The sequence below is a fragment of the Hordeum vulgare genome, chromosome 1H (assembly GCF_904849725.1).
Source record: "Hordeum vulgare subsp. vulgare chromosome 1H, MorexV3_pseudomolecules_assembly, whole genome shotgun sequence".
Classification (NCBI taxonomy): domain Eukaryota; kingdom Viridiplantae; phylum Streptophyta; class Magnoliopsida; order Poales; family Poaceae; genus Hordeum; species Hordeum vulgare.
The window spans coordinates 437,495,146-437,521,987 of record NC_058518.1 but is presented as its reverse complement, the minus strand read 5'-3'; the positions used below and the strand labels follow the sequence as shown (position 1 = coordinate 437,521,987).

Genomic DNA, 26,842 nt, shown 5'->3' with positions numbered 1-26,842 from the left:
TGTTAAATTCAGCCTCTCAACAATGCCATGATAACCTTCAACCTGTTCAACCTAGCAAACCACTGATTGGCTATGTTACCGCTTGCTTAACCCTGTGTTAGCGTTGCTAGTTGCAGGTGCAGTTGCTTCCATGTGAAAGCATGGGTTCCTTGTTATATCACCATATTAAATGCTATTTAATTTAATGCACCTATATACTTGGTAAAAGGTGGAAGGCTCGACCTTTCTAGCCTGGTGTTTTGTTCCACCTTTGCCCCCTTAGTTCCGGCTACCGGTGTTATGTTCCATAAATGAGCGCTCCTAACACGATCGGGGTTGTTATGGGGACCCCCTGGATAATTCGTTTTAGATTAAAGCTGGTCTGGCAAGGCCCAACTTTGGTACTACATTTGCCTAAACACCTAATAAAATTGCATAGGGACTTTCCGGACCCCGAGGATAATTTAATCAACCCCCGGGCCAGTGCTCCTCATGAGTGTTGGTCCTACCTGAGCGATGTCCGGCGCCCCTCTGGTCACCCGGAGGTTTAGCGATCCCGACGTCTAGCTCATCCGTCGTGTCCTGAGAACGAGGTACGCGACTCCTATCGGGATCGTCGACACGTCGGGCGGCCTTGCTGGATTAGTTTTACCTTTGACGAGATATCTTGTGCATCGGGATTCCGGTGATGCTTTGGGTAATCTCAGAGTTGAGGTTTTCCACTAGGGAATCCGACGAGATCGCGAGCTTCGTGATTGAGGATTTCTATGCGGCTTGTGGTAATTTGTGATGGACTAGTTGGAGCACCCCTGCAGGGTTAAATCTTTCGGAAAGCCGTGCCCGCGGTTATGTGGCAACGTGGAAGCTTTGTTTAACACTGGTTCTAGATAACTTGAAGTTAACTTAATTAAAACTTGCCAACTGTGTGCGTAACCGTGATTGTCTCTTTCGTGAGTTCCTTCTCCGATCTAGGACACGGTGGAGTTATGTCTGATGTAGGTAGGTGTTCAGGATCATTCATTTGATCATCAGTAGTTCACGTCCGCTATGCGTAGATCTTCCCCCTCTTATTTCTGGTATTCGTAAGTTAGCCACCAAATATATGCTTAGTCGCTGCTGCAACCTCACCACTTAAACATACCTCACCCATTAAGCTTTGCTAGTCTTGATACCTTTGGAAATGAGATTGCTGAGTCCCCTGTGGCTCACAGATTACTACAACACCAGTTGCAGGTACAGGTAAAGGTTATGTGACGCGAGCGCGTTGATTGTTCATTTGGAGTTGCTTCTTCTTCTTCTTCATCATCGATCTAGGATGGGTTCCAGGCCGGCAGCCCGGGATAGCAAGGATGGACGTCGTTCTTCTTTTGTCGTTTGTTTTCGTCCGTAGTCGGACCCTGCTCTTACTCTTGATGATTATGTAATGTACTGATGTGACTCTGATGTAGCTTGTGGCGAGTGTAAGCCAACTCTGTATATATATCTCTTCTTTTCAGTACATGTACTTGTAACGATATCCATTCTTGCGACACGACGACATGCGCTTCTATCCCTGACGAGGCCTTCGTGCCAAATTGAGGATAGGGTCGCATCTTGGGCGTGACACTCCTTTCCTCTCCTCCTATATATACTAGAGGTTTTGATGGTTTTTGAGACACAACAATCAGCCATGTGCTGCCCTCTCTCTAGATCCGTTTCTCCTTTAGTCTAGTTTTCAACGGTGCTTAGGCGAAGCCCTGCTGGACTAGCTCCACCACCATCGCCGTCATGTCGTCGCGCTGCCGGAGAACTCATCTACCTCTCCGCCCCTCTTGCTGGATCAAGAAGGCGGAGATCATCGTCGAGCTATACGTGTGCTAAACGCGGAGGTGCCATCCGTTTCACGCTAGATCGGGACATATCATGGGACGACAATGATTTGGATCGCGAAGACGTTCCACTACATCAACCACGTTTCTTAACGCTTCCCGCTTAGCGATCTACAAGGGTATGTGGATCCTATCTCCCTCTCGTAGATGATCATCACCATGATAGGTTTTCGTGTGCGTAGGAATTTTTTTGTTTCCTTTGCAACGTTCCCCAACAATAAGTTCTTCTTTTATCCGAACTAGGTTCATCATAGATCCCAATTAGGTACGAGACATTCCCATTATTTTCCTCAACATCAACATCAATGAAATCAGATGTCATAGTCCGGGAGTAGATCCTCATCTCCTTCTTCAAGACTACCATCAAACCTCCACTTCTCCATTTACTAGGAGCCACCATCTTATGATACATTCAAAGCTTTATCATCAAACTTTCTGCATTGTCCTCGTCCATGTGCGTTTTCGATAGAAAAAACACATCTAGGCCATGTTGCCCATGGATATCCAAAAGCGTGTGCACTGTCGGCCTCCGAGGAGTCCACGATAGTTCCAACTGATAGTTTTCATGATTCCTTAGCAACCCCCATTTCTAGAGGCCGCCACTATATTTTTCTTCTAAAGACGGAACCACCTCCAAATATCCACTCTCGGTTTCTCTTTGTCCATTGATGTTTGGGGTGTGGCAACCTTATTGCCCAGATAATTCCAATCCGTGATGTATTTATCAGTGTTCCCATTAAACATGTCAACCCTCTCCGCAACCAAGCCTATTCCTTTAAGCAAGGGAACTCATGACTCCTTTGGTTTATTCACCGGATCAGTGGCATTCCTTTTCCATAGAAATGATGAACTTCCATCTACTTCATCACTGTTATGTTCATTTTGCGCGTTAAAGCGCCATCTTTTGTTTGCATCATACGTCTCCATCCCCGTATTTCTAGTTAGACCATCCTTTTCCAATTTACTATTTTATCGACATCTTGACCATTGAAGTCATATCTTCCATATCTTCCTCTCCCCTAGTTCGTCCTACTCTTCTTCCACGGTCGTGATCTATGAGCTCGTCATGATCATCATCATTGTTGTACCCACGTTCAGCTCCACGACCAATTTACAAGTTATACCGTTTGGCCAGGTATACGTCATCTTCCCAGATGATGTCGTCTACCTCATCATTCTACAAGTTTAGCCGTTCAATTATGTTGTTCGGGGATTCCAGATCCTAGGATCCGTCTGCCGCCTGCCTCCGTCTGGCTTGCCAACTCATGAAGCGATCAAGAGCCCCCAAACCCTAGATGTACCACCACACCAGCCACGAGGAAGCATTGGTCGGCGATGGCGAGGAGGATGGGCGAACGGGGAGCAACAGGTAGCCGGAAGGAAAACTCACGGCGGGCACCACCAGAGGACTAGAAACCCTAGGTAACCTTAGACACCTTTTTCTTTTTTCGTTCGGTAGACTTGTCAGCTACCACCTCTATAGCTTAATTAAGTCGGTTTTGCGGTTTAAATTAGTCTAAAAAACATCTCATATCAAGGTAAAGAAAAAAGTCAAACAGATGTAGGGTAAGTTCTTGTGGGGGCCTATGGATGCGTACGGTGTTGCCTAGTGGATCGTAGGCAGGGGAATACGTTCCTCAGCCCTCGGAGCACCAAGAGTATAGAAGGAGAGAGCACCCACCCACCTGAATCGCTCGCTCCTGCCCAAGTTTCAAACCAAAAACCGCACCGCCGCCCCCCTTCCGCAATGGCGTCGGGCTCCTCCCGAGGTCACGTCGACCAGGTAAACCCCTAAACCTAGCTCTTCCCTACCGTCTCCTACCTCCAAGCCCTAAGCACCCGCCGGATCCGCCCCTCCCCAGTTCTTCGCGGCCAAGAAGCGGAGGCCCTCGTCGCAGCATGGGAGCCCCGGGGCCGCCAAGGGGTCCCTGGCGGGGTACCTGGTCCGGTCCCCTCCCGCCGCCGCGGCGGCGTGCTCGTCGGCTGCCCTGGCTGGCTCCCCCTCAGGCGCCCGGAGGAGCCTCGCGGCGTCCATGAACTCCGACATCGCCAATTCCGCCGCGGCGATGAATGTCGACGCGGGCAATTCCGCGGCGCCGGCGACGGACTACGGGGACGACCTGGAGATGAAGCGGTTCACCATGGAGTTCCTGTCCCATTACTGCAGGTGAGCGGTTCGTGTCGTTTTGGTGCCAAGAACCGGTCTTGTCCCCATTGCCGCAGGACGTCAATTCTTTGTTGTTTCGGTGCCAAGAACCTTTGTTGTCTTGCGCTAAGTTCAGGCTGTTATTGCCCTTGCTGCAGTGATATCCCGTCTGTTATGATGTCTGACACTGGCAAGGGCGAACCAGACAAGAATCAGAAGCGGGGCGCGGGCAACTCGTTCCTGGCTCCGTGCGGTGATAGATCTGCCAAGAAGCAGTGCGTTTCTCGTTGTGGAGCCGACGAAGTTCCAAGGGTTAAGGTAAAACCAACGATTATCCTCTCAAATGATGTGGTGCAGGAGGAGCTGTAACTGACAGTATTATGCACTGCAGGAATTAGGCAATAACATGCCCTTGAAATGGGTCGGTAATCGCGGTGCTTCAGAACCTCTTGAGGTATGGTGGATCCAAGAAACCATCAATTTCGGAAGCCGTTTGTGGAATTCCATGTTTTAGTAGCTTTTGGTGATATACCAAGATGTTCCTTTTTGCAGGGATTTGGGGCCTTGCAAAGGTCCAGCTTTACTCCAAATGCTGCGCAGAAAATTGCTGGGTTTTCTGCAGCACCTGGGGAGACCCCAAAATCTGCATCCTCCCTGGTATCACCAGGGGAGGACTTCTGGAATGCCGCAATGGAATTTGCTGATGGCGTCTCTGCTATGGCTCACAAGGGTCCTCGAAGGCGACACTGTGATGCGGCAGCGGACAAGTCGTCCTGTGCAGTTGCACTGGGTTCTAAGACTCTTCCTAGATCAGGAAATGAGGAATTTAACTGTGAAAATACAGTAGGCAGCAATCCTATGAAGCAGATAGACACGTTCCCAAATACATCAGAATTAGCAGTGACAAATAGACAGCATAAAAACAACTCTCCTTTGCCTGTGAAGCATCTGGATTTCTTTCATGAGGATGCAATTCAAGTTTCAGGCTTGGAAGGTAAAGAAAAAGGTGGGACTGTTCCTGGAAGTGCACAAGTGAACCAGGGTCGACCGAAGGACAGTAGCTTTTATAGAACGGAAAACCTCATGCGTTCTGTAGATGACACAAAGACAATTACTTTTAATCCAGACGTCGGTTCTACGGTCATGATTCCTGGTGAAGGTTTGTTCGAGTCAAAAACTGCAGGGATGGGTCATTCAATTGATGTCGGAGTCAGAGGTTCTTGTATGATTAAGAGTGACCTCAATCAACTGACCCATGGTAAGGCTAAATTGCCTGCTGCAAATTCGAATTCTTGCAAGCCTAACAGAGATTCCAAGAGTAAGTTTGCTTCTCAAAGAGTGGAAGCTTGCACTCCTACCAGCTCTGTTCCTCTAAAGGATCATTCCAAGCTCTCAAGCTGGCTCCCTCAGGAGCTTTGTGCTATATACATGAAAAAAGGCATTCCACAGCTATATCCATGGCAGGTTAGCTTTGACTTTTTTTTCTTCAATCAAATGTCACCTACATTCTCCAGCCAGGAGTTCAACATAAAATTGCTGCCCGTATAAAGCATTATTATGTACGCTGGCTAATCGTGTCCAGTACTCTGCCCTTAGTAAAATTGTGTGAGTATACTGTTAGTTCAATCACGTTAATAAAAAATTCCTTAAGAACCTCTGTCGTAACTCATAACTTATGCTCCTCGTATCACATTTAAAGTTGAAACTACCTATGTCCTCCACATTCTATGTACTAAGTGGTGCGTATGCCATGAGCTACTTCTCTACTATATGGTCTATGCAAAGGATTAATATGGAGAAACTTGCTTCTACTACCACCACAATTTATCTATTTATTTTACATTCGACGAACCTGACCTATTGCAGTGCAGTACTTTCTTAGATACACACTTTTCCTTGTTTATTCTGCAGTACAGTATGTATATGTCAGAATTTTGCATGTGTTTTTGTATTGGTGTGTTTGTGCACTCTAATGGCTATATATTTCATTGAGTTTATATATTATTTGAGTATTTGACCGTTATGTTACGCCAAAACAAAGTTGCCCACTGATGGTGAACAAATTATTTTAACTAAAACTATCTTTCTTCTGCCTGTCCAATGCTCCGATTTTTTCTTATGAAGTACTACCTCTGTACCAAAATATATGATGTTTTTGCAGTTCAATTTGAACTGCCAAAACGTCTTATATTTTGATACAGAGGAGTATCTTGTACCATCATAAGAAATTAATGGGTTCCTTATATATTGGCTCTAGAACCTAAATGATAATACTGTTTAGTAGGAAATCAAAAGGGTAGCTCCAAAAAGAAATATCCAAAGTTGCAAACTATCACAATCCCTGAAATACGGTTAGGGTTCAGTGTCACATGTGTTGATTTGCTCTTTCTGTGCCTGGTTGGGTTAACATGCCCATGGTACTCTTGCTCACTGATTATCAGTTGCAAGTCCTTTAATACTAATACTTTTTTGATTGTATTACTTATCTTTATTCATTTACGTTCCATGTGTATTGCAGGTGGAATGTTTACTTGTGGATGGTGTCTTGGAGAATCGCAATCTTGTATATTGCGCATCTACGAGGTACTTGGAGGTTTACATGTTTTTTCTTCTTCTGTTGATTAGTCTCAATACCCAATGATTCTGCCTGATTTTATTGCTTTTCTGTAGATTTTTTATTCCATTATTCTAAAATATGTACTTCTCTCTATGATTCATGAGTAGTATTAAGTGAGAACAGTTCATATTCCATTTAACTTCTTAAATCTACTGGTGTGCCTTATGCTGTTCTTATGTTCCAGTGCTGGTAAAAGTTTTGTTGCTGAAGTTCTGATGTTGAGACGGATATTGTCCAGTCAAAAGATAGCAATTCTAGTCCTTCCGTATGTTTCATTATGTGCTGAAAAGGTAAATATTTGTACTGAGCTCAGCAATATTTGTACTCTTCATTACTCATGTTTTTTTTGGATTAATTGACTATTCAACCGTTTCTTACAGGCTGAACATCTCGAGCAACTTCTTGCCCCACTGGGTAAGCATGTCCGTAGCTACTATGGGAATCAGGGGGGAGGGTCACTTCCTAAGGATACATCAGTTGCTGTGTGTACCATAGAGAAGGCGAATTCTCTGGTAAACAAGTTGTTGGAGGATGGCCGCCTTTCTGAACTTGGTATAATTGTAATAGATGAGCTTCATATGGTAAGTTCATCTAAACCATTGGGCTTCTCAAGATCTCTTATCTTTTGGTTCACCTTTGTTCTTTATGTTTATTCACATTACATAATAATGTCCAGTATTCCTGGGATTTTTGACTTCTGCATTTGAACTCATGTATGATTGTATACTTAAAAACTATGATAAACTAGCGCCGTGAAGAATAGACATGCAACTGTATGTAAGTAATTTTGCAATTCAATGGCATGATAACGTATGGAAAACCCTTGAAACAATTACAAACACATATGCGTAACCCTATTTTTATGTTTCTGAAGAAGGGAATGCGCTTTGTTAAAGTATCCTACAGATACAACAATATAAAATAGAACTGCCTTTAAAGCAGCCTTTATAATGTGAAGGGTATCTTTATCTATGCATCCAGTCCCCTCTTCTCATCTGAACTTCTGAAGTAGTTACTCCTGTAAAGTTTTTCCTGTTCACACATCTGAAGTTTCTCTAATATACAACTGTGTTATAGGTTGGCGATCAGCACAGAGGGTACCTTTTGGAGCTGATGCTCACAAAACTTCGGTATGCCGCTGGTGAAGGAAATTCAGAGTCATCTAGTGGAGAAACTTCAGGTTCTAGCAGTGGCAAGGCGGGTGCCACCCATGGATTACAGATTATTGGTATGAGTGCTACTATGCCCAACGTTGCAGCTGTAGCTGACTGGCTTCAAGTAAGAACTCTATTGTCGCTTTCATTCATATCTACTTTTTAGTCAATGTTGTTGTCTACCTTAAACAGGCATGCCATGTAACTATCCAGAGATGACGAACTCTAAGTTTGGAGTTATTTCACCCTATTAATAGAGGAAAATTTCTTATATGATCCGTTTCTCTAAAAAGTGCTTGGTGCTAGGTAAACGGGAGCTAGTGCCTAAGCTGCAGCCTAGCAGTCAGTGTATGCAGTGCACGTTACAGCACAAATATAAATTAGCAGGAATTCTGCAAATAGAGTTGATGGATATGATTCGTTTCTCTAGAAATGCTTGGTGCTAGGTAAATGGCAGTTAGTGCCTAAGCGGCGGCCTAGCAGTCAGTGGATATGCAGTGCACGTTACAGCACAAATATAAATTAGCAGGAATTCTGATGCATACATTATTTTTAATCAGTAGTCATCTAAAATTTATTCAGCGCCTACTATGTGTTCAAGAAAAATGTTCGATCACCAAACTATATGACTGTTGTTATGGAGCCTACAAGCTAGCCCTGTGATCAACTTCATTGTAACTTGCTGCACTATGGGATTTGGTCGCTACTTGTTATTCAACCTCATTTGTTTCTAGCATCCGGAACCCAATTTATGAGGTTTGTACAAGACTATAAGGCATGTTTTTTTGCGAGGCCATAGGAAATGTCTATTATTGTCCTCTACGATGTGTTATTGTACTTCATTGCAAACTTTTCGATGATTGATGGCTCTCTTGATGCAACACAGGCCGCACTGTATCAAACTACCTTTCGACCCGTCCCATTGGAGGAGTTTATCAAAGTTGGTAATCAAATATTTGATAAAGACATGAATATTGTACGCGTACTTCCTAAAATAGCTGATATTGGTGGTAAGGATCCAGACCATATTGTTGAGTTGTGCAATGAGGTAAATTCAATATATAAACTTTCCATCCATTCAGTTCCTTACTCTAGTTTGTAAGATAAATGCATAATTCACTCGTTTTGCCCCTTCAGGTTGTTCTGGAGGGTCATTCTGTTCTTTTGTTTTGCTCCAGCCGAAAAGGCTGTGAATCAACTGCAAAGCATATTGCGAAGTTCTTGAAAGTAGCTAATGTTGGTTCAAAAGAAGTTAGCTCAGAGTTCCGAGATGTTGCATCTGCAGTTGAAGCCTTGAAGAGATGTCCTGCTGGGTTAGATCCTGTATTGGAAGAAACCCTTCCATTTGGTGTTGCATACCACCATGCTGGTCTCACGGTAATATATTTTTACTTTCATTCTACCTTCATCATTTACGACAATATAATCTGCATCTGAATGTTTAATTTGACACCATTCTTTTGCTGTTATCGCTGCTGTGGGCATTTGCAAGTTGCATTGAATATCTCAATGCCCATTTTTACCGCGGTTGAGTAGGATGCTGTTTGAGCATGTTTATGGCCGTGAAAACATTGTTTTTTTTCTTGTGGGGAAAAACTTCGCTCTTTTGATTTCATGACAACTTCTCTCTTTCAGTTTTCACGTGCAACTACATATTTTTTATGATCATGATGAGAACACATCAGCAGATCATCAAGTTCATAATACATGTCTTTCTTTAGTGACTGTTACAACCTACTCTTTTGTCAGGTTGAGGAGAGAGACATTGTGGAAACATGCTACCGCAAAGGCCTTGTCCGAGTTTTGACTGCCACATCAACTTTAGCTGCTGGAGTAAACTTGCCTGCGAGGCGAGTTATATTCAGGCAACCTAGGATAGGTCGTGATTTCATTGATGGGACTCGCTATAGACAGATGGCTGGTCGCGCTGGTCGAACTGGAATAGACACAAAAGGAGAGAGTGTAAGCTATGCAACCTATTCATTTATGTACTGAGAATAATTCTTATTTTTGACCTGTTGCCAAAATGCAAGGTTTCTTCTGATACATATGTTTGAAATACAGATACTTGTATGTAGGCCTGAAGAGGTAAAGAGGATAACAGGTATTGTTAGAAGTGATTGCCCCCCCTTGCAGTCATGCCTCTCAGAAGACAAAAATGGAATGACTCATGCAATTATGGAGGTTGTTGCTGGTGGGATCGTGCAAACTGCAAGTGATATTCATCGATATGTGAGGTGTACGCTGCTTAACTCCACCAAATCTTTTGACGATGTCGTAAAGTCTGCTCAAGACTCTCTTCGTTGGTTATGCCATAAAAGATTTGTTGAGTGGAACAATGACACCAAGATATACTCCACCACTCCACTTGGACGAGCATCTTTTGGCAGTTCTCTTAATCCCGAGGAATCACTGGTAGGTTACTTTCTCTTGTATGTTTTCTTTATTTTTCATTAAACATTACCAACCTTTGTTTCACTACAGGTTGTGCTTGATGATCTTTCAAGGGCAAGAGAAGGTTTTGTTCTGGCATCTGATTTGCATTTAGTCTACTTGGTAACCCCCATAAATGTGGAAGTTGAACCTGACTGGGAATTATACTATGAGAGGTTCATGCAACTGTCTTCTCTTGAGCAGGTATACATGTCCTCTGTTGCATCTGCAAAACTTGTTTTCTGACATTTAATTTGATTGTGTGTACTTTCAAATTATACTTGTTTTCGTTGGACACAACCACACAAAGATAATTTTTGCAACTCTACTATTACCTGAAATTCTGAATGCTTACACACTATCACTGAAGTACTAAAAAAGTAAAAATAATTCCATTCATGTGGCACATCAATCTCCATACAAATAGCAAAATCTTAAATCCCAAGGTGGACATCATCGAGAGATGGACCCACCTGCCAGCGATTTTTTTTGTGTGTGTGTGGAGGGGTGATGGAATGCAAACATACACACCATCACCTTGAACTCCAGTATTTTCTGTAGTACAAAAACTGATTACTGCAACTTGAGCTGGAAACTTAATGAAACTAAACTATGCCTGTAAGTTTATCATCAGCTTTGTGTAATGTTCAATCTGTGGCCTTGAGGATTTGGATAATCCATTCATGCCACTTCAAGACATTGGAAACTGTATTATCTAGTGAGATGAGAAAAAGGTGAAAGTTATCCTAACAGAGGCGACTCAAGTTAGGTCAATATATTGACTGAGTCTGAATGGTCAGATTGCCTTTTGGTCTCTTTCTGGATTAAGCACTCTCTTGTGCAGTTATTGCTGTCGGGCTAGTAGGCAGTTAAGCTTGCTGCACATCGGTCATCTCAAACAGCCACAACCCTAGTTAGTTGACCGGGCCATTTTCATTTTGCTTTTGCTCAGATAAACTGCCCTGATATGGTTCAACCCCAGTTAGTTGTCCGGGCCATTTTCATTTTGCTTTTGCTCAGCTAAACTGCCTTGATATGGTTCACATCTGAAAGTATAAACAGTTTAAAGGTAGCACACGGTGAACCGTGGCAAATCAGAGCAGCTAGTGTTAAAACTCTGGGTAAACATTTTTGGGACACTTGGCAGGAGCGCTGCGATTCTATTAGGAAAGTGCTCTGGAAAACAGGGCCGTAAAACCAGATGCAAAGAGCTAGAACTGGCCCACAGGCTAACTACAGTACAAACATTACACACAGACATCTCCACAAGCAAGCAAACACCATGAGCTTCCGAGAAGTACAGAAATGTAGCATACTTTCACTCCAACGAAGCATGTACAAGCTGTATCGAGGTGATGCCATGCCTCGTCGAGCAGGCCAGAGGTGTTACCGACGCAGCAACGGCACATGGAACCTTGACAGTCTCCAAGGGATCACAAAAGACGCCCACCAGAAGCACGAGGTAGGAGAATCTTGTACTGCGGTATGCAAACCACACCTCACAGCAGCCACCAACACCTTCATTATGGAGAAGCCAGATTCGCTTTGGGAGGAGGGGATCTTGGACTCCTCAACTTTGGCTAAGGTGATTGTACACCAGCCTCCGTGCCACTGCCATCTGCAACACCTGAACCACAGTCGGCTGGTTTGTCTCGTTGCCCACACAACCCGGGACCATAAAAACACCACAATAGACACGCAATGGCTCACCTAAACTACCTTGCCCAATGCAATGGGCCTAAACATCCACCGCCCGCCACCAGTCCACTATCCCCACGGCTCAGCCTCCTTATGACGATTACCTAATGTCCTGCATTTTTCACCAGTCAAGCAGCCATTTAATGTCTGGTTCATCACAATTCTGTTACCATTTCCCTAGACCTGCGTTATGGTTTTCTGGATTAAGGTCATGTTCAGGTGTGGCTGAGATTGAGAGATTGTACATTAATCCCTAAAATCAATTAATTCCTAAAATGCAGTGATAATGACGATTGATGCAAACTATGTCAAATCAAACATCTGTACACTTAAGCGATTTATTTTTCATGTAGTGCACTTCTATTTTACCTTTTGGCTTTTTAATTTTTGTTGGTAATCTTGAATGCAGTCAGTTGGCAACCGGGTTGGAGTAACAGAACCTTTCTTGATGCACATGGCCCATGGGGCAGCAATGCCTATTCGCGGAAGGCCCAAGAGAAATACTAGTGGAGGTTCTGGTGTAAACACTCTTATTAATGACCAGTCACTTAGAGTATCTAAGCGCTTTTATGTGGCGTTGATGATATCAAGGCTGGCTCAGGTATAATTCAATCTCGAGTTGATTATTTACCAGATAACTCACTATTCCTGACATTTATCTATTGTGTTCCCTTTCTTTTTTGGTTTATAAGGCACACCCATATTTGTGGATCATCAATTTGACTGACAAAATGTGAGTTATATGGTATACTTTGTATACAATGTAATACATATTTCGTTGGTTAAGTTGAATATGTGTGTGCCTTATAAACTGAAAGGGAGTACTGGCCAAGTGATATGGCTTTAATGTTTTGGCATCGTTTTGCATTTACATATAGTGTGATTAATATCTGAAGTTTTAATGCATTTAAATTTTTCAATCTTTCAGGAGATTCCTGTCACAGATGTTTGTGAATCATTTAAAGTTGCCAGAGGTACGATTCAAGCTTTGCAGGAAAATGCTGGCAGGTTTGCTTCAATGGTTTCTGCCTTTTGTCAGAGACTTGGTTGGCAGGATTTAGAAGGTCTTGTTGCCAAGTTCCAAAACCGTGTCTCGTTTGGAGTTAGGGCGGAGATCGCAGAACTTACAACAATTCCATTCGTCAAGGTTTGTCATGTCACTATTAGATGACTTATCCAAGTGCTGCCACTTGCGACTTTATATTCTTACTCCCTCCGGTCCTTTTTACTCTGCATATTAGATTTGGATCAAGTCAAACTTTACAAAGTTTGACCAAATATATATTGAAAAATATCAACTTCTACAATTCCAAATATACATATCATGAAACTACCTTTCGTAATGAATCTGACAATATTAATTTGGCATTGTGAATGTTGATACATGTTTCTATAAATTTGGTCAAAGTAAAGATAGTTTGACTTTCGACAAAGCTAATATGCAGACTAAAAAGGACCGGAGGGAGTACCTTATAACTCTGGTTTGTAATGTCACTGCATGTATGATGGATACAGGGCTCACGTGCAAGGGCTCTTTATAACTCTGGTTTGCGTACCCCTGTTACCATTGCTGAAGCATCTATTCCTGAAATCGCAAAAGCTCTTTTCGAAAACTCTTGGTCTGGTCAAGGTTGGTGCTCCATCTATACTTGAGCTTTTGCCTTCTAATATTCTGACATACTTTTTCATGTTACTTATACCGGGTCTTATGTAAGCATTAGTACTGGTAAGTGGTGGTGTTGGTGGTAATATCAGCAATATCAGTAGTATTAAATCAGCAATGTCAGTAGTAGTGAAACTCACAAACTACTATGGAACAAAGGACCTTTTGCCTTTTGGAGAAGAAGGCCTTCACAAGTGCACATGGTTCAAATGTGCTGTTAAGTATTCCGTATTAGCATTCACTTGATCCATCTGCTTTTGTTTCCATCACTAGTTACGTAGTTGCTTTTTGATCAGTTCAGGGCGAAGCTTTTATATTCATCATTTAGTTATTTTTTTGTGCACTTGCCTTCTCTTATGCCATTTTATTCAATTGACTAGATGATTCTGGTTTACGGCGAATGCAATTCGTTATAGCCAAGAAAATAAAAAATGGAGCTCGTAGAATTGTTCTTGAGGAGGCAGAAGCAGCCAGAGTAGCAGCATTCTCAGCTTTCAAGTCACTTGGGGTAGAAGTTCCTCAGTTTACCACACCTCTGCTCCCAGCTAGTGAGGACTCTCCACCTCGAGAGGCCATGGTATTTCCTAGTGCAGGTCATGCTAAGTGCCAAGAGTCAGTTTTAGGGGCACGTGATGGTGATGAAAGAAACATCTGCTCTGATTATGTTGCTCAAAGGGCTTCTACAGAGATTGTAGGGGAGGATATGCACCCTGTTTCTACCATTCATATTAAAGAGAGCCAAGGAATAGCAAATAGTGTCAACCTTGCTAGTATGCAAGAAGCATCACCTTTATCGACGTTGCCCAGCAGAAATGTGGCTGACAGAGGTCCTGTCAATGCACATAACTTCCCTGGAGGGTTTGATGGTTTCCTTGATCAATGGTCTTCTGTTAATGAATTTTCTTTTGATCTTCATTTTGTTAAGAAATCAAGTAAACTATCTTTGACCATTTTTGAAATTCTTGGGGTGGCTGTTTGTTGGGAAAGTTCACCCGTCTACTACTGCAATTTCCCAAAAGACCTAACCCCAACTGGCAACAATAATTCTGTTGAATTGTGGGAAGGATTTAGGAGAAGATGGAGTAGAATAGTTGGCATTATGCAGCAAAAGAGTGTCAAGAAAATGACATGGAATTTGAAGATCCAGATTCAGGCACTTAAATCTCCCTGTGTTTCTTGTCAACGGCTTTCTAGGCTTCACCTTGACCCTAAAACATTGAACAATATTGAAGTCCTAGACAGCACATATGTGTTATTACCACCAATCTCTGTCTATAATGGGTTAGACATATGCTTGGTGGCATGGATTCTCTGGCCAGATGAGGAAAGCAAAACAGTGCCAAACCTCGAGAAGGTACAGTATTTTATTTTGCGATGCACAATTCCTTTTTAATGTATTTTTCCCAAAAAAACATAAACTGACTTGTTTCAACTTCTCCAACAGTCAACCGTTTCTAATTTTAGTTTCAAGCTATTCCAAACATTTTTCTGTCATCTAAATTCTGACTTATTTCTGATAAATAGTTAGTGAAGAGACGGCTACCTAGTGAGGCTGCAGCAGCAGCAAATCGGGATGGCAGATGGAGGAATCAGATGCACAAAGCAGCTCACAACGGTTGCTGTAGGCGGGCTGCACAGACAAGAGCACTGGGTTCTGTTTTGATGAAGTTGCTTGTTTCTCAAAATCTCAGTGATTTGATTGAAACAGTTGAGGGTCCATTGGTATATTCTGCACCTTTGCCTAATTCAAATTGTTACGGAATGCTTTAATACTCCATTAAAAAATAAATGCTTTAGGACTAATGATATATTTATGCATAGGTAAATGTTCTTGCTGATATGGAATTATGGGGAGTTGGTGCTGACATGGATGCATGTCTCCGTGCGAGGCATATTATAATAACAAGGCTGAAGGAGCTAGACAAAGAAGCATACAAATTAGTGGGCAAGAGTTTCTCACTAAATGCAAATGCTGACATCGCTGACATTCTTTTTACTCACTTAAAACTGCCAGTACCAAAAGGGTGCGAGAAAGGGAAGTTGCATCCTAGCACTGACAAGCAGTGTCTGGACCATCTAAGGTAATGTTTATTATTTCCTCATTGTTTGGGAGGTGAGCGTTTTTCATGCTTAGCAACTGTTATTCTGGAGATTCTTTTGTCAGTCTGAAGCAAATTTGTAAATCTGTTCAGGCTAAGACATTAGTTGCAACCTCAGAGGATTTTACATGATTTACACTATTAATTCAAATTACACATGAGTTGCCAAATGTTAGGGAGCATGCTAGTCTCTCTCTTTGATTTGCTACGGACGATATATACAGGTCATGTTAAGCCATCGCTGTCATCTCACCATGCTTCACTTCCCCTATGCTGTTGCGTTCATTCGAGTTCCACCTAGGCCCCGCGTCATGCTCCTTCTAAGTAAATATCTTAGAAATCGGCGCAAGTTGTTCAACAGCGATATCTTTATGTTCAGAACTATATCTCCTAAAAAACAGTTCAACCGATTGAGCTGTCACTGACTCACTGTTAGACTGGTGCGCTCATGAGGTGCAAGGAACACATGCCACACACAATAAAAATGGAGAAAACTCGAATAATTGAGTGTCTTTCACAAAGACACTCTATGGAGATGCCATGTTTATTAGAAGCAGCAGAAGATTGAATACTATTCAAGTGGCATTAGAAATAGTCTCATCCCTGAAATGAGGTGGAATATCAGGGCATCGGCAGAGCAGTCTCAAGAACTTGACGATGCTTACACGCGCAGAGACGCCACTCTGAGCACGAACACCTTTAAGCTTGCCAGGGAGAATCTTCTTTTATTGTCTATCACATCTATTTGATTTTTGACACTTTGTCCTTGTTTCCACAATCTTTCTTCAGCATGCAGCTACTCAATTGTTGACAACAAAGTCGTGGCGAATGTAGACTAGAATAGCTCTAGCTGAACTTCTCAATTAGATCAGTGTTTTTGTCAAGTAGTGATCAGTAATTTGTGAGGAACTTATTTTTTTTTTAAATATAGTTTATTTTGTTCTTTTTTCTATAGGGATCTACACCCAATTGTCTCAGTAATTAAGGAACATAGAACATTGGCCAAACTGTTGAATGGCACATTGGGGTCCATCTGTTCACGGGCTAAGTTGTGCATCCAATCCCAAAGGTACATCATACATGGAAATTGGCTTCAGACATCAACTGCTACTGGCCGTCTATCAATGGAAGAGCCAAATCTTCAGGTTACTCACCTTTTATCTTTATGTTTCATTTGGTTTGATGTTCATATATAGTTACCAATAACTGTCTGAATTATCATCTGCAGACTGTTGAGCACATGGTGAATTTCACAACAGGAAAGAATGATAAAGATTTCACAAGCATGTCAATGGTTGATCGTCATGAAATCAATGCCCGTGAATTTTTTGTTCCCACTCAAGTATTGCTCATTTCAATCATTGTTTGCTTTTTAAATAGTCCTAAATCAGCTACGATGATAATTTCATGGCCTATCTCTTTCTTTTAATAGGACAACTGGTTGTTGGTAACTGCCGATTACTCCCAGATAGAGCTGCGTTTTATGGCGCATTTTTCTAAAGATCCTGTATTGATCGAGCTTCTAAGTAAACCAGATGTTGATGTGTTTACTATGATTGCCTCAAGATGGAGTGGCAAAGAAGAGTCTTTGGTCTCTTCTAAGGACCGAGATAACACAAAGAGATTTATTTATGGCATCCTTTATGGAATGGGCTCCAACTCCCTTGCAGAACAACTTGAATGCAGCCCAGCTGAAGCTGCACAGAAAATTCAAAGTTTCAAGAGATTCTTTCCAGGCGTTTCTTCGTGGCTACAACAAGCTGTGGCATCATGTCGCCAAAAAGGGTGAGTTTTGTTTTCAGTAGCCATTCTCGTAATTTCTAATATGTGTTGTCTTCGTTGATGCTAGTTCGGAATTGTGCATTAGGTCTAAGAGTAATATTACTCCAAACATGATTATTAATTGTTCACATGTATCTCTTGATTGTTTCTCCACAATTAGCATACTTTCAAGGGAAAATTGAGAAGGGTCCATGATAACTTTGGTTGATATTCTAAATATAACTTCAAAAGTTCCTGTGAAGTCATTTGATATTGCATGTTCTTATGCTAACCCCTTTCCACATGTATTAGATCACATTATTGTCTATCTTATATTCGGAATACAATTTCTTATCTCAAAGATAGGGATTCAAGAAACTGCTTCTTTGCCTGGTTTGCTCTTTTCGTTGATAATGCTCAAATGTAACTTCTTTGTGATTTGAAGCTTGAAATAGACACTAGAGGTATTTTTAAACATTTTGAAGGAAGTGTTAGGAAAGCAACTTATATTCCCATGAGGCCATAGGCCGATATATATACATGTACAGGTGATGGACTATATGCAGGAAAACCCCTTATATATTGGGATAAATACAAAAGGGTACATGACTTGTATTATAACTCTAACACCCCCCCTCAAACTCATGGTGGATGAACAACACTGAGTTTGGAGAGATAAAAGCCATGTTGTGCTCTAGTCTGGGCCTTCGTCAGGAAATCCGCTAACTGTAACTCGGAAGGCACATACTGAAGAGCAACAACCTGATCCTGCACAGCAGCGCGCACATAGAAAGCATCAACACCAATATGCTTGGTGAGCTCATGCTTCACAGGATCGCGCGCAATGCTAATAGCACCTGTACTGTCAGATAAGAGCAGAGTCGGTGTAGTGACAGAAACACCAAAATCCTGAAGTAACCACCGTAACCAAGTCACCTCTGCCGCCAAAAGAGCCATCGCTCGCAACTCAGCCTCTGCACTCGAACGGGAAACTGCAATCTGTTTCTTCGTCTTCCAGGCAATGAGAGAACCACCAAGAAAAACACAGTAAGCAGAAAGTGAACGGCGATCTGAAGGATCACTAGCCCACGTAGCATCCGAATAGGCCTGAAGCTGTAATGAACTGGAGCGAGGAAAGAATAAACGATGAGAGATTGTGCCCCGAAGATATCGGAGAACACGGAGGAGATGACTATAGTGAACCGATGTGGGAGTAGAGACAAACTGACTCAGAATATGAACCGGATAAGAAATATCCGGACGAGTGACAGCTAGATAAACAAGACTGCCAACAAGATGACGATAGCGCGTCGGGTCAGGCAGGGGATCACCATCAGTAGCAGAGAGGTGAACATTGAGCTCCATAGGAGTCTCAACAATGCGCTCATCAGTAAGAGCAGCACGAGCAAGAAGATCCTGGATATACTTTTTCTGGGATATAAAAAAGCCATCAGAGGTAGAAGAGACTTCAATCTCAAGAAAGTAGCGAAGAGGTCCAAGATCAGACATAAGGAACTGCTCACTAAGACGAGCCTTGACAAAGGCAATATACTCAGGGTCATCCCCAGTGATGACCATGTCATCAACATAAAGAAGAAGAGTCCGACCACGAGGAGAAAGGTGAATAAACAATGCTGGATCATGAACACTGGGTGAAAAACCAACGGCAGTCACCACAGAGGCAAAACGCTCAAACCAGGCTCGGGGGGCTTGCTTAAGGCCATAGAGAGAGCGACGAAGACGGCATACCATGCCATCAGGAACAGAATACCCAGGTGGAGGCTGCATGTACACCTCCTCACGCAGCTCACCATTAAGAAAAGCATTCTTAACATCAAGCTGAGAGATAGACCAGTGGCGTGTAGAGGCCACGGCAAGAAGTGTACGAACAGTGGTCATATGAGCCACAGGAGCAAAAGTCTCGTCATAATCACAACCATGCTCCTGCTGAAAACCACGAGCCACAAGACGAGCTTTGTGACGCTCAAGAGAACCATCGGAGCGAGTCTTTACCTTGTAGACCCACTTACAAGTGATGGGACGGACTCCAGGAGGAAGGGAAACAAGATCCCACGTACCTGTGCGTTCAAGAGCAGCAATCTCCTCAGCCATCGCAAACTGCCATTCAGGTTGAACAACAGCCTGATGATAAGTAGTCGGCTCAAGAACAGCAGCTCCAGCGGTGGAAAATCCTAAGCGATCAACAGGCGGACGAGGACGAGAACGCAAGCCATAAGTAGGCTGAGACGAGGATGACGGCACATCCAGAGAGGCATCCACAGAACGTGAACGGCGAGTGTAACACTGAGTAAAAGATGGAACAATGGAAGGAGGAATCGCTAAAGTAGAATCGGAGAGTGGCGACGAAGAAGTCACCGGAGATGAAGGTGTAGAATCCGGTGACATGCTAGACGAGGAGACCGTGGAAGATGGTGGCGACAAATCGACTGGAGGTGGAGAAGCAGAGGGAGCGGAATGAGTAGGCAAAGGCTCGACGAGTGTGATAGGCGTGTCAGGAAAAGTGAGAAAAGAGATATCCTCCACTGAAAAAGTCGAGGAAGATGGGCGTGGGTAGAAGGGACGAGACTCATCAAAAGTCACATCCCGAGAGATATGTATCCGACGACCGATAGGATCCCAACAACGATAGCCCTTATGCTCATCAGTATAGCCTAAGAAGACACACTCAACAGACTGAGTGGTCAGTTTGGTGCGTTCGCGGGGGGCAAGAAGAACATAGCAAACACAACCAAACAAGCGAAGCGTCGAATAATCGGGAGACCGATCAAAAAGACGCTCGAAGGGAACACCACCCTGTAGAGCAGCGGAAGGCTGGAAATTGATGAGATAGGTGGAGGTGGAGACAGCCTCAGCCCAAAAATGAGGCGGGAGAGAGGCAGCAATCATCAATGCACGAGCCGTCTCAAGAAGATGACGATGCTTGCGCTCAGCCACGCCATTCTGAGCATGAGCACCAGGACAAGAGAATTGAGAGAGAGTCCCTTGCTCAGCAAGAACACCACGCAACATCTTAGAGATATACTCGCCAGCGGAGTCAGCAAGAAACACACGAATGGGAGAAGAGAACTGAGTATGAACCATGGCAGCAAAACGCTTATAAATGGACAACACCTCACTACGAGAAGTCATGAAATAAAGCCATGTGTAACGAGAGAAGTCATCGATGAAAATAATATAGTATTTATGACCCCCTTTCGAAGCGAAGGGAGCCGGACCCCATACATCGGAATGGACTAAATCAAAAGGACGCTTAGACACTGACTCACTATGTGGGTATGGTAACTGAATCTGCTTGCCAAGACGACAACCCTGACACTCTAAGGAGGCATCTCCTGAGACAGACCCCAAAAGACCTCGACGAACTAACGACGACAAACGAGAACCACACAGATGACCAAGTCGATGATGCCACTGCTGGAAAGAACCAGTAGCCGAGGCGACCAAAGCGGAAGAACTGGCGATAGAATGGCCAGCGGAAGGAACATGAAGCCAGTCCAACTCCCAAAGACCCTCAGAATCACGGCGGCGAGGACCAGCCCCAACCAGAGTGTGCGTGCGACGGTCCTGGACAGAACAAGAGTCAAGATCAAGGATGACACGACAACCAGAATCAGCAAGTTGACCAGCGGAAAACAAATTCATGGTAAGTCGAGGAACATGAGCAACATCGGGAACAGAATAAGGAGTGGTAAGAGTGCCTCTACTAACGACAGGAAGGGGAGTACCATCAGCAGTGAGGACATGAACAGGAGAATCAAGCGAACGAAGAGAGGACATAGTGGAAGAATTAGAAGTCATATGAAAGGAAGCTCCAGAGTCCAGAACCCATGGGGATGTACCTGACTGTGTAGAAGGTGGTTGCTCAGTGCGGGAAGCCTCAGTCACAGAACCAGCAGTACCCGTTGAGGAAGAACCTGAAGCAGCGAGCAGACGCTTAAGTCTCAGAATATCCTGCTCAGTGAAAGCGATGGCTGAAGCTGTCGAGGTAGGTGACGAAGTCGCTGTAGATGATGACCGCGCCTTGCGCAAGTGTTTCTTCTTCATGTAGCATTGGGGCTCAATGTGATCATCATTGTTGCAGTAGTTACAATGTGGACGGGGGCGACCTGAGCCGCCAGAAGGAGTGGGCAGGAGCGGCGGAGCACTCGAGCGAGAAGGGGTCGATGCAGCAGGTGGCGTAGAAAAAGTCCGAGCAGCGAGCACCGAGGGAACCTCCAGCAAACCAGCACCACGTAAGCGAGTCTCCTCAGCACGAATCTCAGAAAGCGCCTCCATGAGAGAAATACGGCCACGAGCAAACAACTGAGCACGCCGGGGCTCAAACTCCTTACGGAGCCGAGACAGGAACTCGTAGACGCGATGAAACTCCAAGTCGGCCTGAACAGCCTGGCAACAGGGGCAAGTACGACAACCAGCACTGCGGAGAGAATCAAGCTGGCGCCAGATAGCAGAACTCTGTGCATAGAAGTCATCAACAGTAGAGTCACCCTGATGAAGAGCATGCTCTTGACGGACCACAGAGAGGTATAAGGCATCACCAGAGGGCTCATAGCGCTGACGAAGGCGGGTCCACATCTCAAATACAGTAGGAAGACCCAGAAACTCAGAAGCAAACTGAGGCAGAACACTAGCAGTGAGAACAGCGGCAGCACGAGCATCATCATCAAGCCACTGTGTGTAAACGGACAGAGCATCACGATACACCTGAAGAGCCTCCTCATAAGCCAAGACCTTCTCATCATAAGCACTCACAGCGGCCTCATCAGCAAGCTGAGTCGCATCCTTTGCGGCCTGAGAAGCATCCGCAGGAAGAGCCGGTGGGATCGGCGGAGTGGGAGCCACGGGAGGAACCGGACATGGCGGACAACAGACCTCGCCGGAAAGAAAACCCCATAGGCGGATGCCACGCATGTGAATGCGCATGAAGCCAATGAACTCGGTGTAGTTAGTGCCATCAAAGATCACCGGACAACGAGGAACAACAACATAGCCGGATGAAGCAGACTTTTTTTTTTTTTTTTTTTTTTAGAAACAGAGAGCCGGATCCAATCGAGATCAAAACGAGATCAGGGCGGTGGCTGGCGGGCGCTGCAACGGGAGGACGAGAGCAGCGCTGGATCTGGCGAAATCAGCAGCAGGGGCGACGAAATCAGGACCCTGGTTCGGCCTCGTCACTGGAAGCCGGCGATGCAGTCGATCTGGAGCTGGGCGACGGGATCCGATCTGGTAGGCGAGCAGGAACAGGAGCAGCTCACGGTCAGGAACAGGAGCAGGAGTCCGATCTGGAGCTGGGCCTGCAGCGCTGGTGTCTCAGCTCACGGTCAGGAACAGGAACAGGAAAAGCTGAGCGACGGGATCCGATCTGGAGCTGGGCCTGCAGCGCTGGTGTCTCACGGGAACGAGCAGGGCCTGCAGCGCTTCTATCCCACGGGAACCAGCAGCGGTGGGAGACGTCGGGAGAAGGAGGCAGGCGCTGGAACGAGGTGACGAGGAGGAGCCGCTGCCTGACGGGAACGAGCCAGGAGAACGGCGGCGTGGAGCGGATCAACAGCACGAGTTGCGGCGTGCAAAAGTTAACCTAGCTCTAATACCATGTTAGGAAAGCAACTTATATTCCCATGAGGCCATAGGCCGATATATATACATGTACAGGTGATGGACTATATGCAGGAAAACCCCTTATATATTGGGATAAATACAAAAGGGTACATGACTTGTATTATAACTCTAACAGGAAGGACCCATTTGTTTAGGAGAAAACCGGCAGTAATCCACTGGTACTGGCTGCTGGTTTTCTGACCCCTGGTCCTATCCAACATCAATGACAAATGAGTCTTTTCAACATGTTTCTGCATTCACATGTGTCAACTTATTTTATGGAATATATGTTTTTCTCACCTGTGCATCAAAGCTTATCGAGGTAACTTAAGAATTGCAATATTTGCAGATATGTTGAAACCTTGATGGGACGGAGACGTTTTCTTACAAAGATTACCGCTGGAAATAGCAGAGAGAAAGCTCAAGCACAGAGACAAGCAGTTAATTCTATTTGCCAGGTTAGCAAACATTTGTCTTGCTTTTGTTGCTAGCTTCACTGTATTAACACATTATTATATGCAGGGTTCTGCTGCTGATATTATCAAGGTGGCTATGCTTAAGGTTCATTCTGTAATAACCAATGGGAGTAACACAGTTGATTCCATGGATGGGCTTACGCAAAACTTTTCACAAATCAGAGGGCGTTGTCACCTTCTTTTGCAGGTATTTTATGACGTGGCCATCACCCATTTTTCTGGATCTCTTTGCCTATTTATTTTCTCAATATAGATAGCTTAAAGTTACGATTTTACATTTTGTAGGTGCATGATGAACTTGTGCTTGAAGTTGACCCGTCTATGGTGGCAGAGGCTGTAAGGCTGCTACAGATAAGCATGGAAACTGCAGCTTCACTCTTGGGTATCGTTTTTACGTTGAACTCAATGGTATCGGTCAATTTTCATTTCAAAGCTGAAAACTGAATTGCTGTTTGCTTCTTGCTCAGTACCTTTACGCGCTAAAGTGAAGGTTGGAAAAACATGGGGTTCACTTGAGCCTTTCCACCCAGAGCCTTGATGCTGAACTACCCAGGAAATCACATTTTTCCTCTTTTGTCAAGACCAATAGCCATTGCCATCATAAAGCTGGGTAAGTTCTGACTTCTCTGAAGCAACATTTGCCCTACCTTAATGCCACAACATCCTTCTCTGATGCCACGTTTGATCTACCACATAAATAACATGCCTTACTGCATACGTTTTCTATTTGGTTTGATGAAATTAATTCACCTGTGGTCTTTTGGGTGTCTCTGAAACTTGGATCGAGTCAGGTCATAGTGCTTTCTGGTTCTCTATCAGATGGGCCCGCGGTTGCTTTGTGTCTTTTGTTATGGTATCAAATCATGACCTGCGATGCCGCCGTTGTGGCGTCTGCGTATGAAGGCGATTATTTCATCATCAATCAACTCAGAGATTCCAACTGGCAAGAGGACATTTTTTTAGATCATAACCTGGCAAGAGGACATGATGAGTGTGCATGCAGTTCCTCCAATATCTTTGAGGATATCACCGAGCAAGCTTGTACATATTCCATGAATGCATTACCTGAAGCGTGGGGCATCTTGTTTGCTGGGAAATCTGGAGAGCAGACTCTACACATTTTCGTCGCGAAAAGAAAGGGCTCCCCATCTTGAGCCATCTCCATCATGGACGTGGCCGCCCATTGGAACCTACTTGGTCTCTCCATTCTCTTTGATCCTGGCTGAGCTGCGTTTTGCACCAGTGTTTGTACAGTTAAGGTTGTTCCTTGTGGCGTAGGCACCCGGTGTGTAGGTTTTGTTTTACCCTTTCTCTTTTGTTCGGTTTGCTGTTGTACTTGGCCATCCTGGCTGAGATCAATGGATTCTTAGCAGCTCGTGCTGACATCAAAAGAATGTAGCGATAGAAAAAGAGATGTACATATCATGCAACTGCATTGATGGAAGGGCAGCGCAATGTTTTTGATGCTTGCAATTGCCATTGTAGAAAATCAACGTGTGCATAATTGTAGTTGCAATGATGTTACTTGTGTTAACCGAATGAGATACAGGGGTGTATAAGGTTTGAGCCCAGCTCATATGGTGAACCTGGGTTTTGGTCATTTTAACCTGTTGGATATCTGGTTGGTTAAAATCCTGTGTACTGTTCAACTTAAGGTATAGGCAATATTGCTTGTTTACTCGCAATATTTTTACTGTGTTGTCTACTTACAATAGAGTAGGAGTAACATTCTTTTTGTTGGCTTATGTCAGTGACAAGGACAATATGACTCTTAAGAGTATCTCCAATAGCCTTTGTATATTAGATTGCTAAAAACTTGTTATAGCAACATGAGAGAGAAGGTTGACAAAGCCAACATGTTTTTGTCTTTGATAGCCTTTATATATTGGATTGCTATATTTGCACAAAAATATGTGGAGACAGTTTATCATAGACACATTACACATTAGCATACGTACATGTATATGTATACTAGCACAACTCGCGTCTATGTACACATGCACACACTCATACACTTACACACATGCATCACACACACGTACACATGCAGCACACATGCGTACACGTACATAGAAAATACGTACACACACGCACACGCACATGCAGCACAAATACTAGTACATGGACCCACGTGTCGTTGAGACAAAGTGAGGCTTTAGGAGGCTTGCTAAATTTTTACAAAGTAGCCTTTGGCTTGGCAAATATGGAGAGTGTGGGTGCAAATATAACAAGCTTTGCATATTTTTTTGATGAGGGACCACTTATACAAAGGCTATTGGAGAAGGTTTTTTAACCAAAATTTATAAAATAGCAAGTGAGTGTAAATATACAATGACTGTCGGAGATGCTCTAAGACAGGTAATTCACGTATGACCTCAGGCTCATCTGCACCCAATGAATAGTTAATTAAGAAAAATAAGTGTTTATTAAAAATAATTGTTTTTTTGGCACTGAAGATGCTTGCCTGGTTGCGCAATTTTTTTTGTGATGTTTGACCATTCGAGGGGCTTTAGAAAAAAAACCTAGAATCAAGGCCGAACTGTTTGTTTCAAAGTTTCTTTCATGACCAAATTATGTTTTTTTGCCATGACCTCCTTGAATGTCAAACCACCATGAATTTTTGCACGCGCATTCAAGCACTAGCGTGCCATTTAAAAAAAAAGTTTTTTGCTATTTTATTTGAATTTACTGTTTACTGTTTACTTGCCACTGCCCACCATCTTCCTTATCTAATTGGAACATCAGCCACAGGACAAACATAGTTTAGTATTATTGTCCCCTTGAGAGAGCAGTTCATCTTCTTTGGTTAATCCCAACGGGAGCCACAAAGTGATCGTCAGTCAGCTAAAAACAAAACAAAATCAAAATTTGTGAGTTGTAACCAGCCAGCGATCAGCAGAGCATAATACAATGCGAAAACACCACACAACCGAACACAACTGGCATGCAATCAGCACAAACGGGGACCCAATTAAAGGCCACAACACAGCTGCTGGCAGCTGGCCGGCCACCTATCTCTCTCCCAACACCTGCTAATTTAACCCTAACAACCAAACAATAGCCAGCGAATCAGCCAACCGGACCAGCCAAGCCAGAAGGATTACAGCTAGAAACCTTTGTTTCCAAGCCAAAGTCTCAAGTCTCCAACTCCAAGCACTGCTACTATTACTATATATATAACCCCACGAATGATCTCTCCTCCTCCATCCAAGGACCTCCAGTTCCCTCCCAGCACCAGAGTCAGTCATCTTTGCTAGCTCATTGCAGCAGCAGCATCCGTCGAGGAAGCAAATGGCGGTTACTCTGAAGCTCAGGGTCCTCGCCGTGGC

General features: G+C 43.8%; 1 protein-coding gene across 1 annotated transcript; it reads left to right on the top strand.

Moving 5' to 3' along the window:
- The first annotated feature begins 3,533 nt into the window (after window positions 1-3,533).
- Window positions 3,534-25,098, top strand: LOC123443231 (helicase and polymerase-containing protein TEBICHI). The gene is made up of 28 exons (XM_045119553.1): window positions 3,534-3,630; window positions 3,710-4,014; window positions 4,152-4,311; window positions 4,385-4,447; window positions 4,546-5,457; window positions 6,512-6,576; window positions 6,795-6,900; window positions 6,991-7,191; window positions 7,688-7,888; window positions 8,651-8,812; window positions 8,902-9,141; window positions 9,514-9,726; window positions 9,829-10,179; window positions 10,249-10,401; window positions 12,305-12,496; window positions 12,824-13,042; window positions 13,411-13,525; window positions 13,939-14,912; window positions 15,083-15,280; window positions 15,380-15,639; window positions 16,613-16,802; window positions 16,886-16,999; window positions 17,090-17,442; window positions 23,387-23,495; window positions 23,560-23,700; window positions 23,799-23,895; window positions 23,981-24,123; window positions 24,305-25,098. The coding sequence occupies exons 1-27, from the start codon at window positions 3,595-3,597 to the stop codon at window positions 24,049-24,051; spliced, it is 6,201 nt and encodes a 2,066-aa protein (XP_044975488.1). The 5' UTR covers window positions 3,534-3,594; the 3' UTR covers window positions 24,052-24,123; window positions 24,305-25,098.
- The last annotated feature ends 1,744 nt before the right edge of the window (window positions 25,099-26,842 follow it).

Excerpts from the sequence above, each read along its gene's own strand:
- LOC123443231 (XM_045119553.1), top strand. The coding sequence starts at position 3,595 with ATGGCGTCGGGCTCCTCCCGAGGTCACGTCGACCAG. Across the intron at positions 9,142-9,513 it reads ACCACCATGCTGGTCTCACG|GTTGAGGAGAGAGACATTGT; the intron begins GTAATATATTTT and ends CTCTTTTGTCAG. Across the intron at positions 9,727-9,828 it reads TAGACACAAAAGGAGAGAGT|ATACTTGTATGTAGGCCTGA; the intron begins GTAAGCTATGCA and ends TTTGAAATACAG.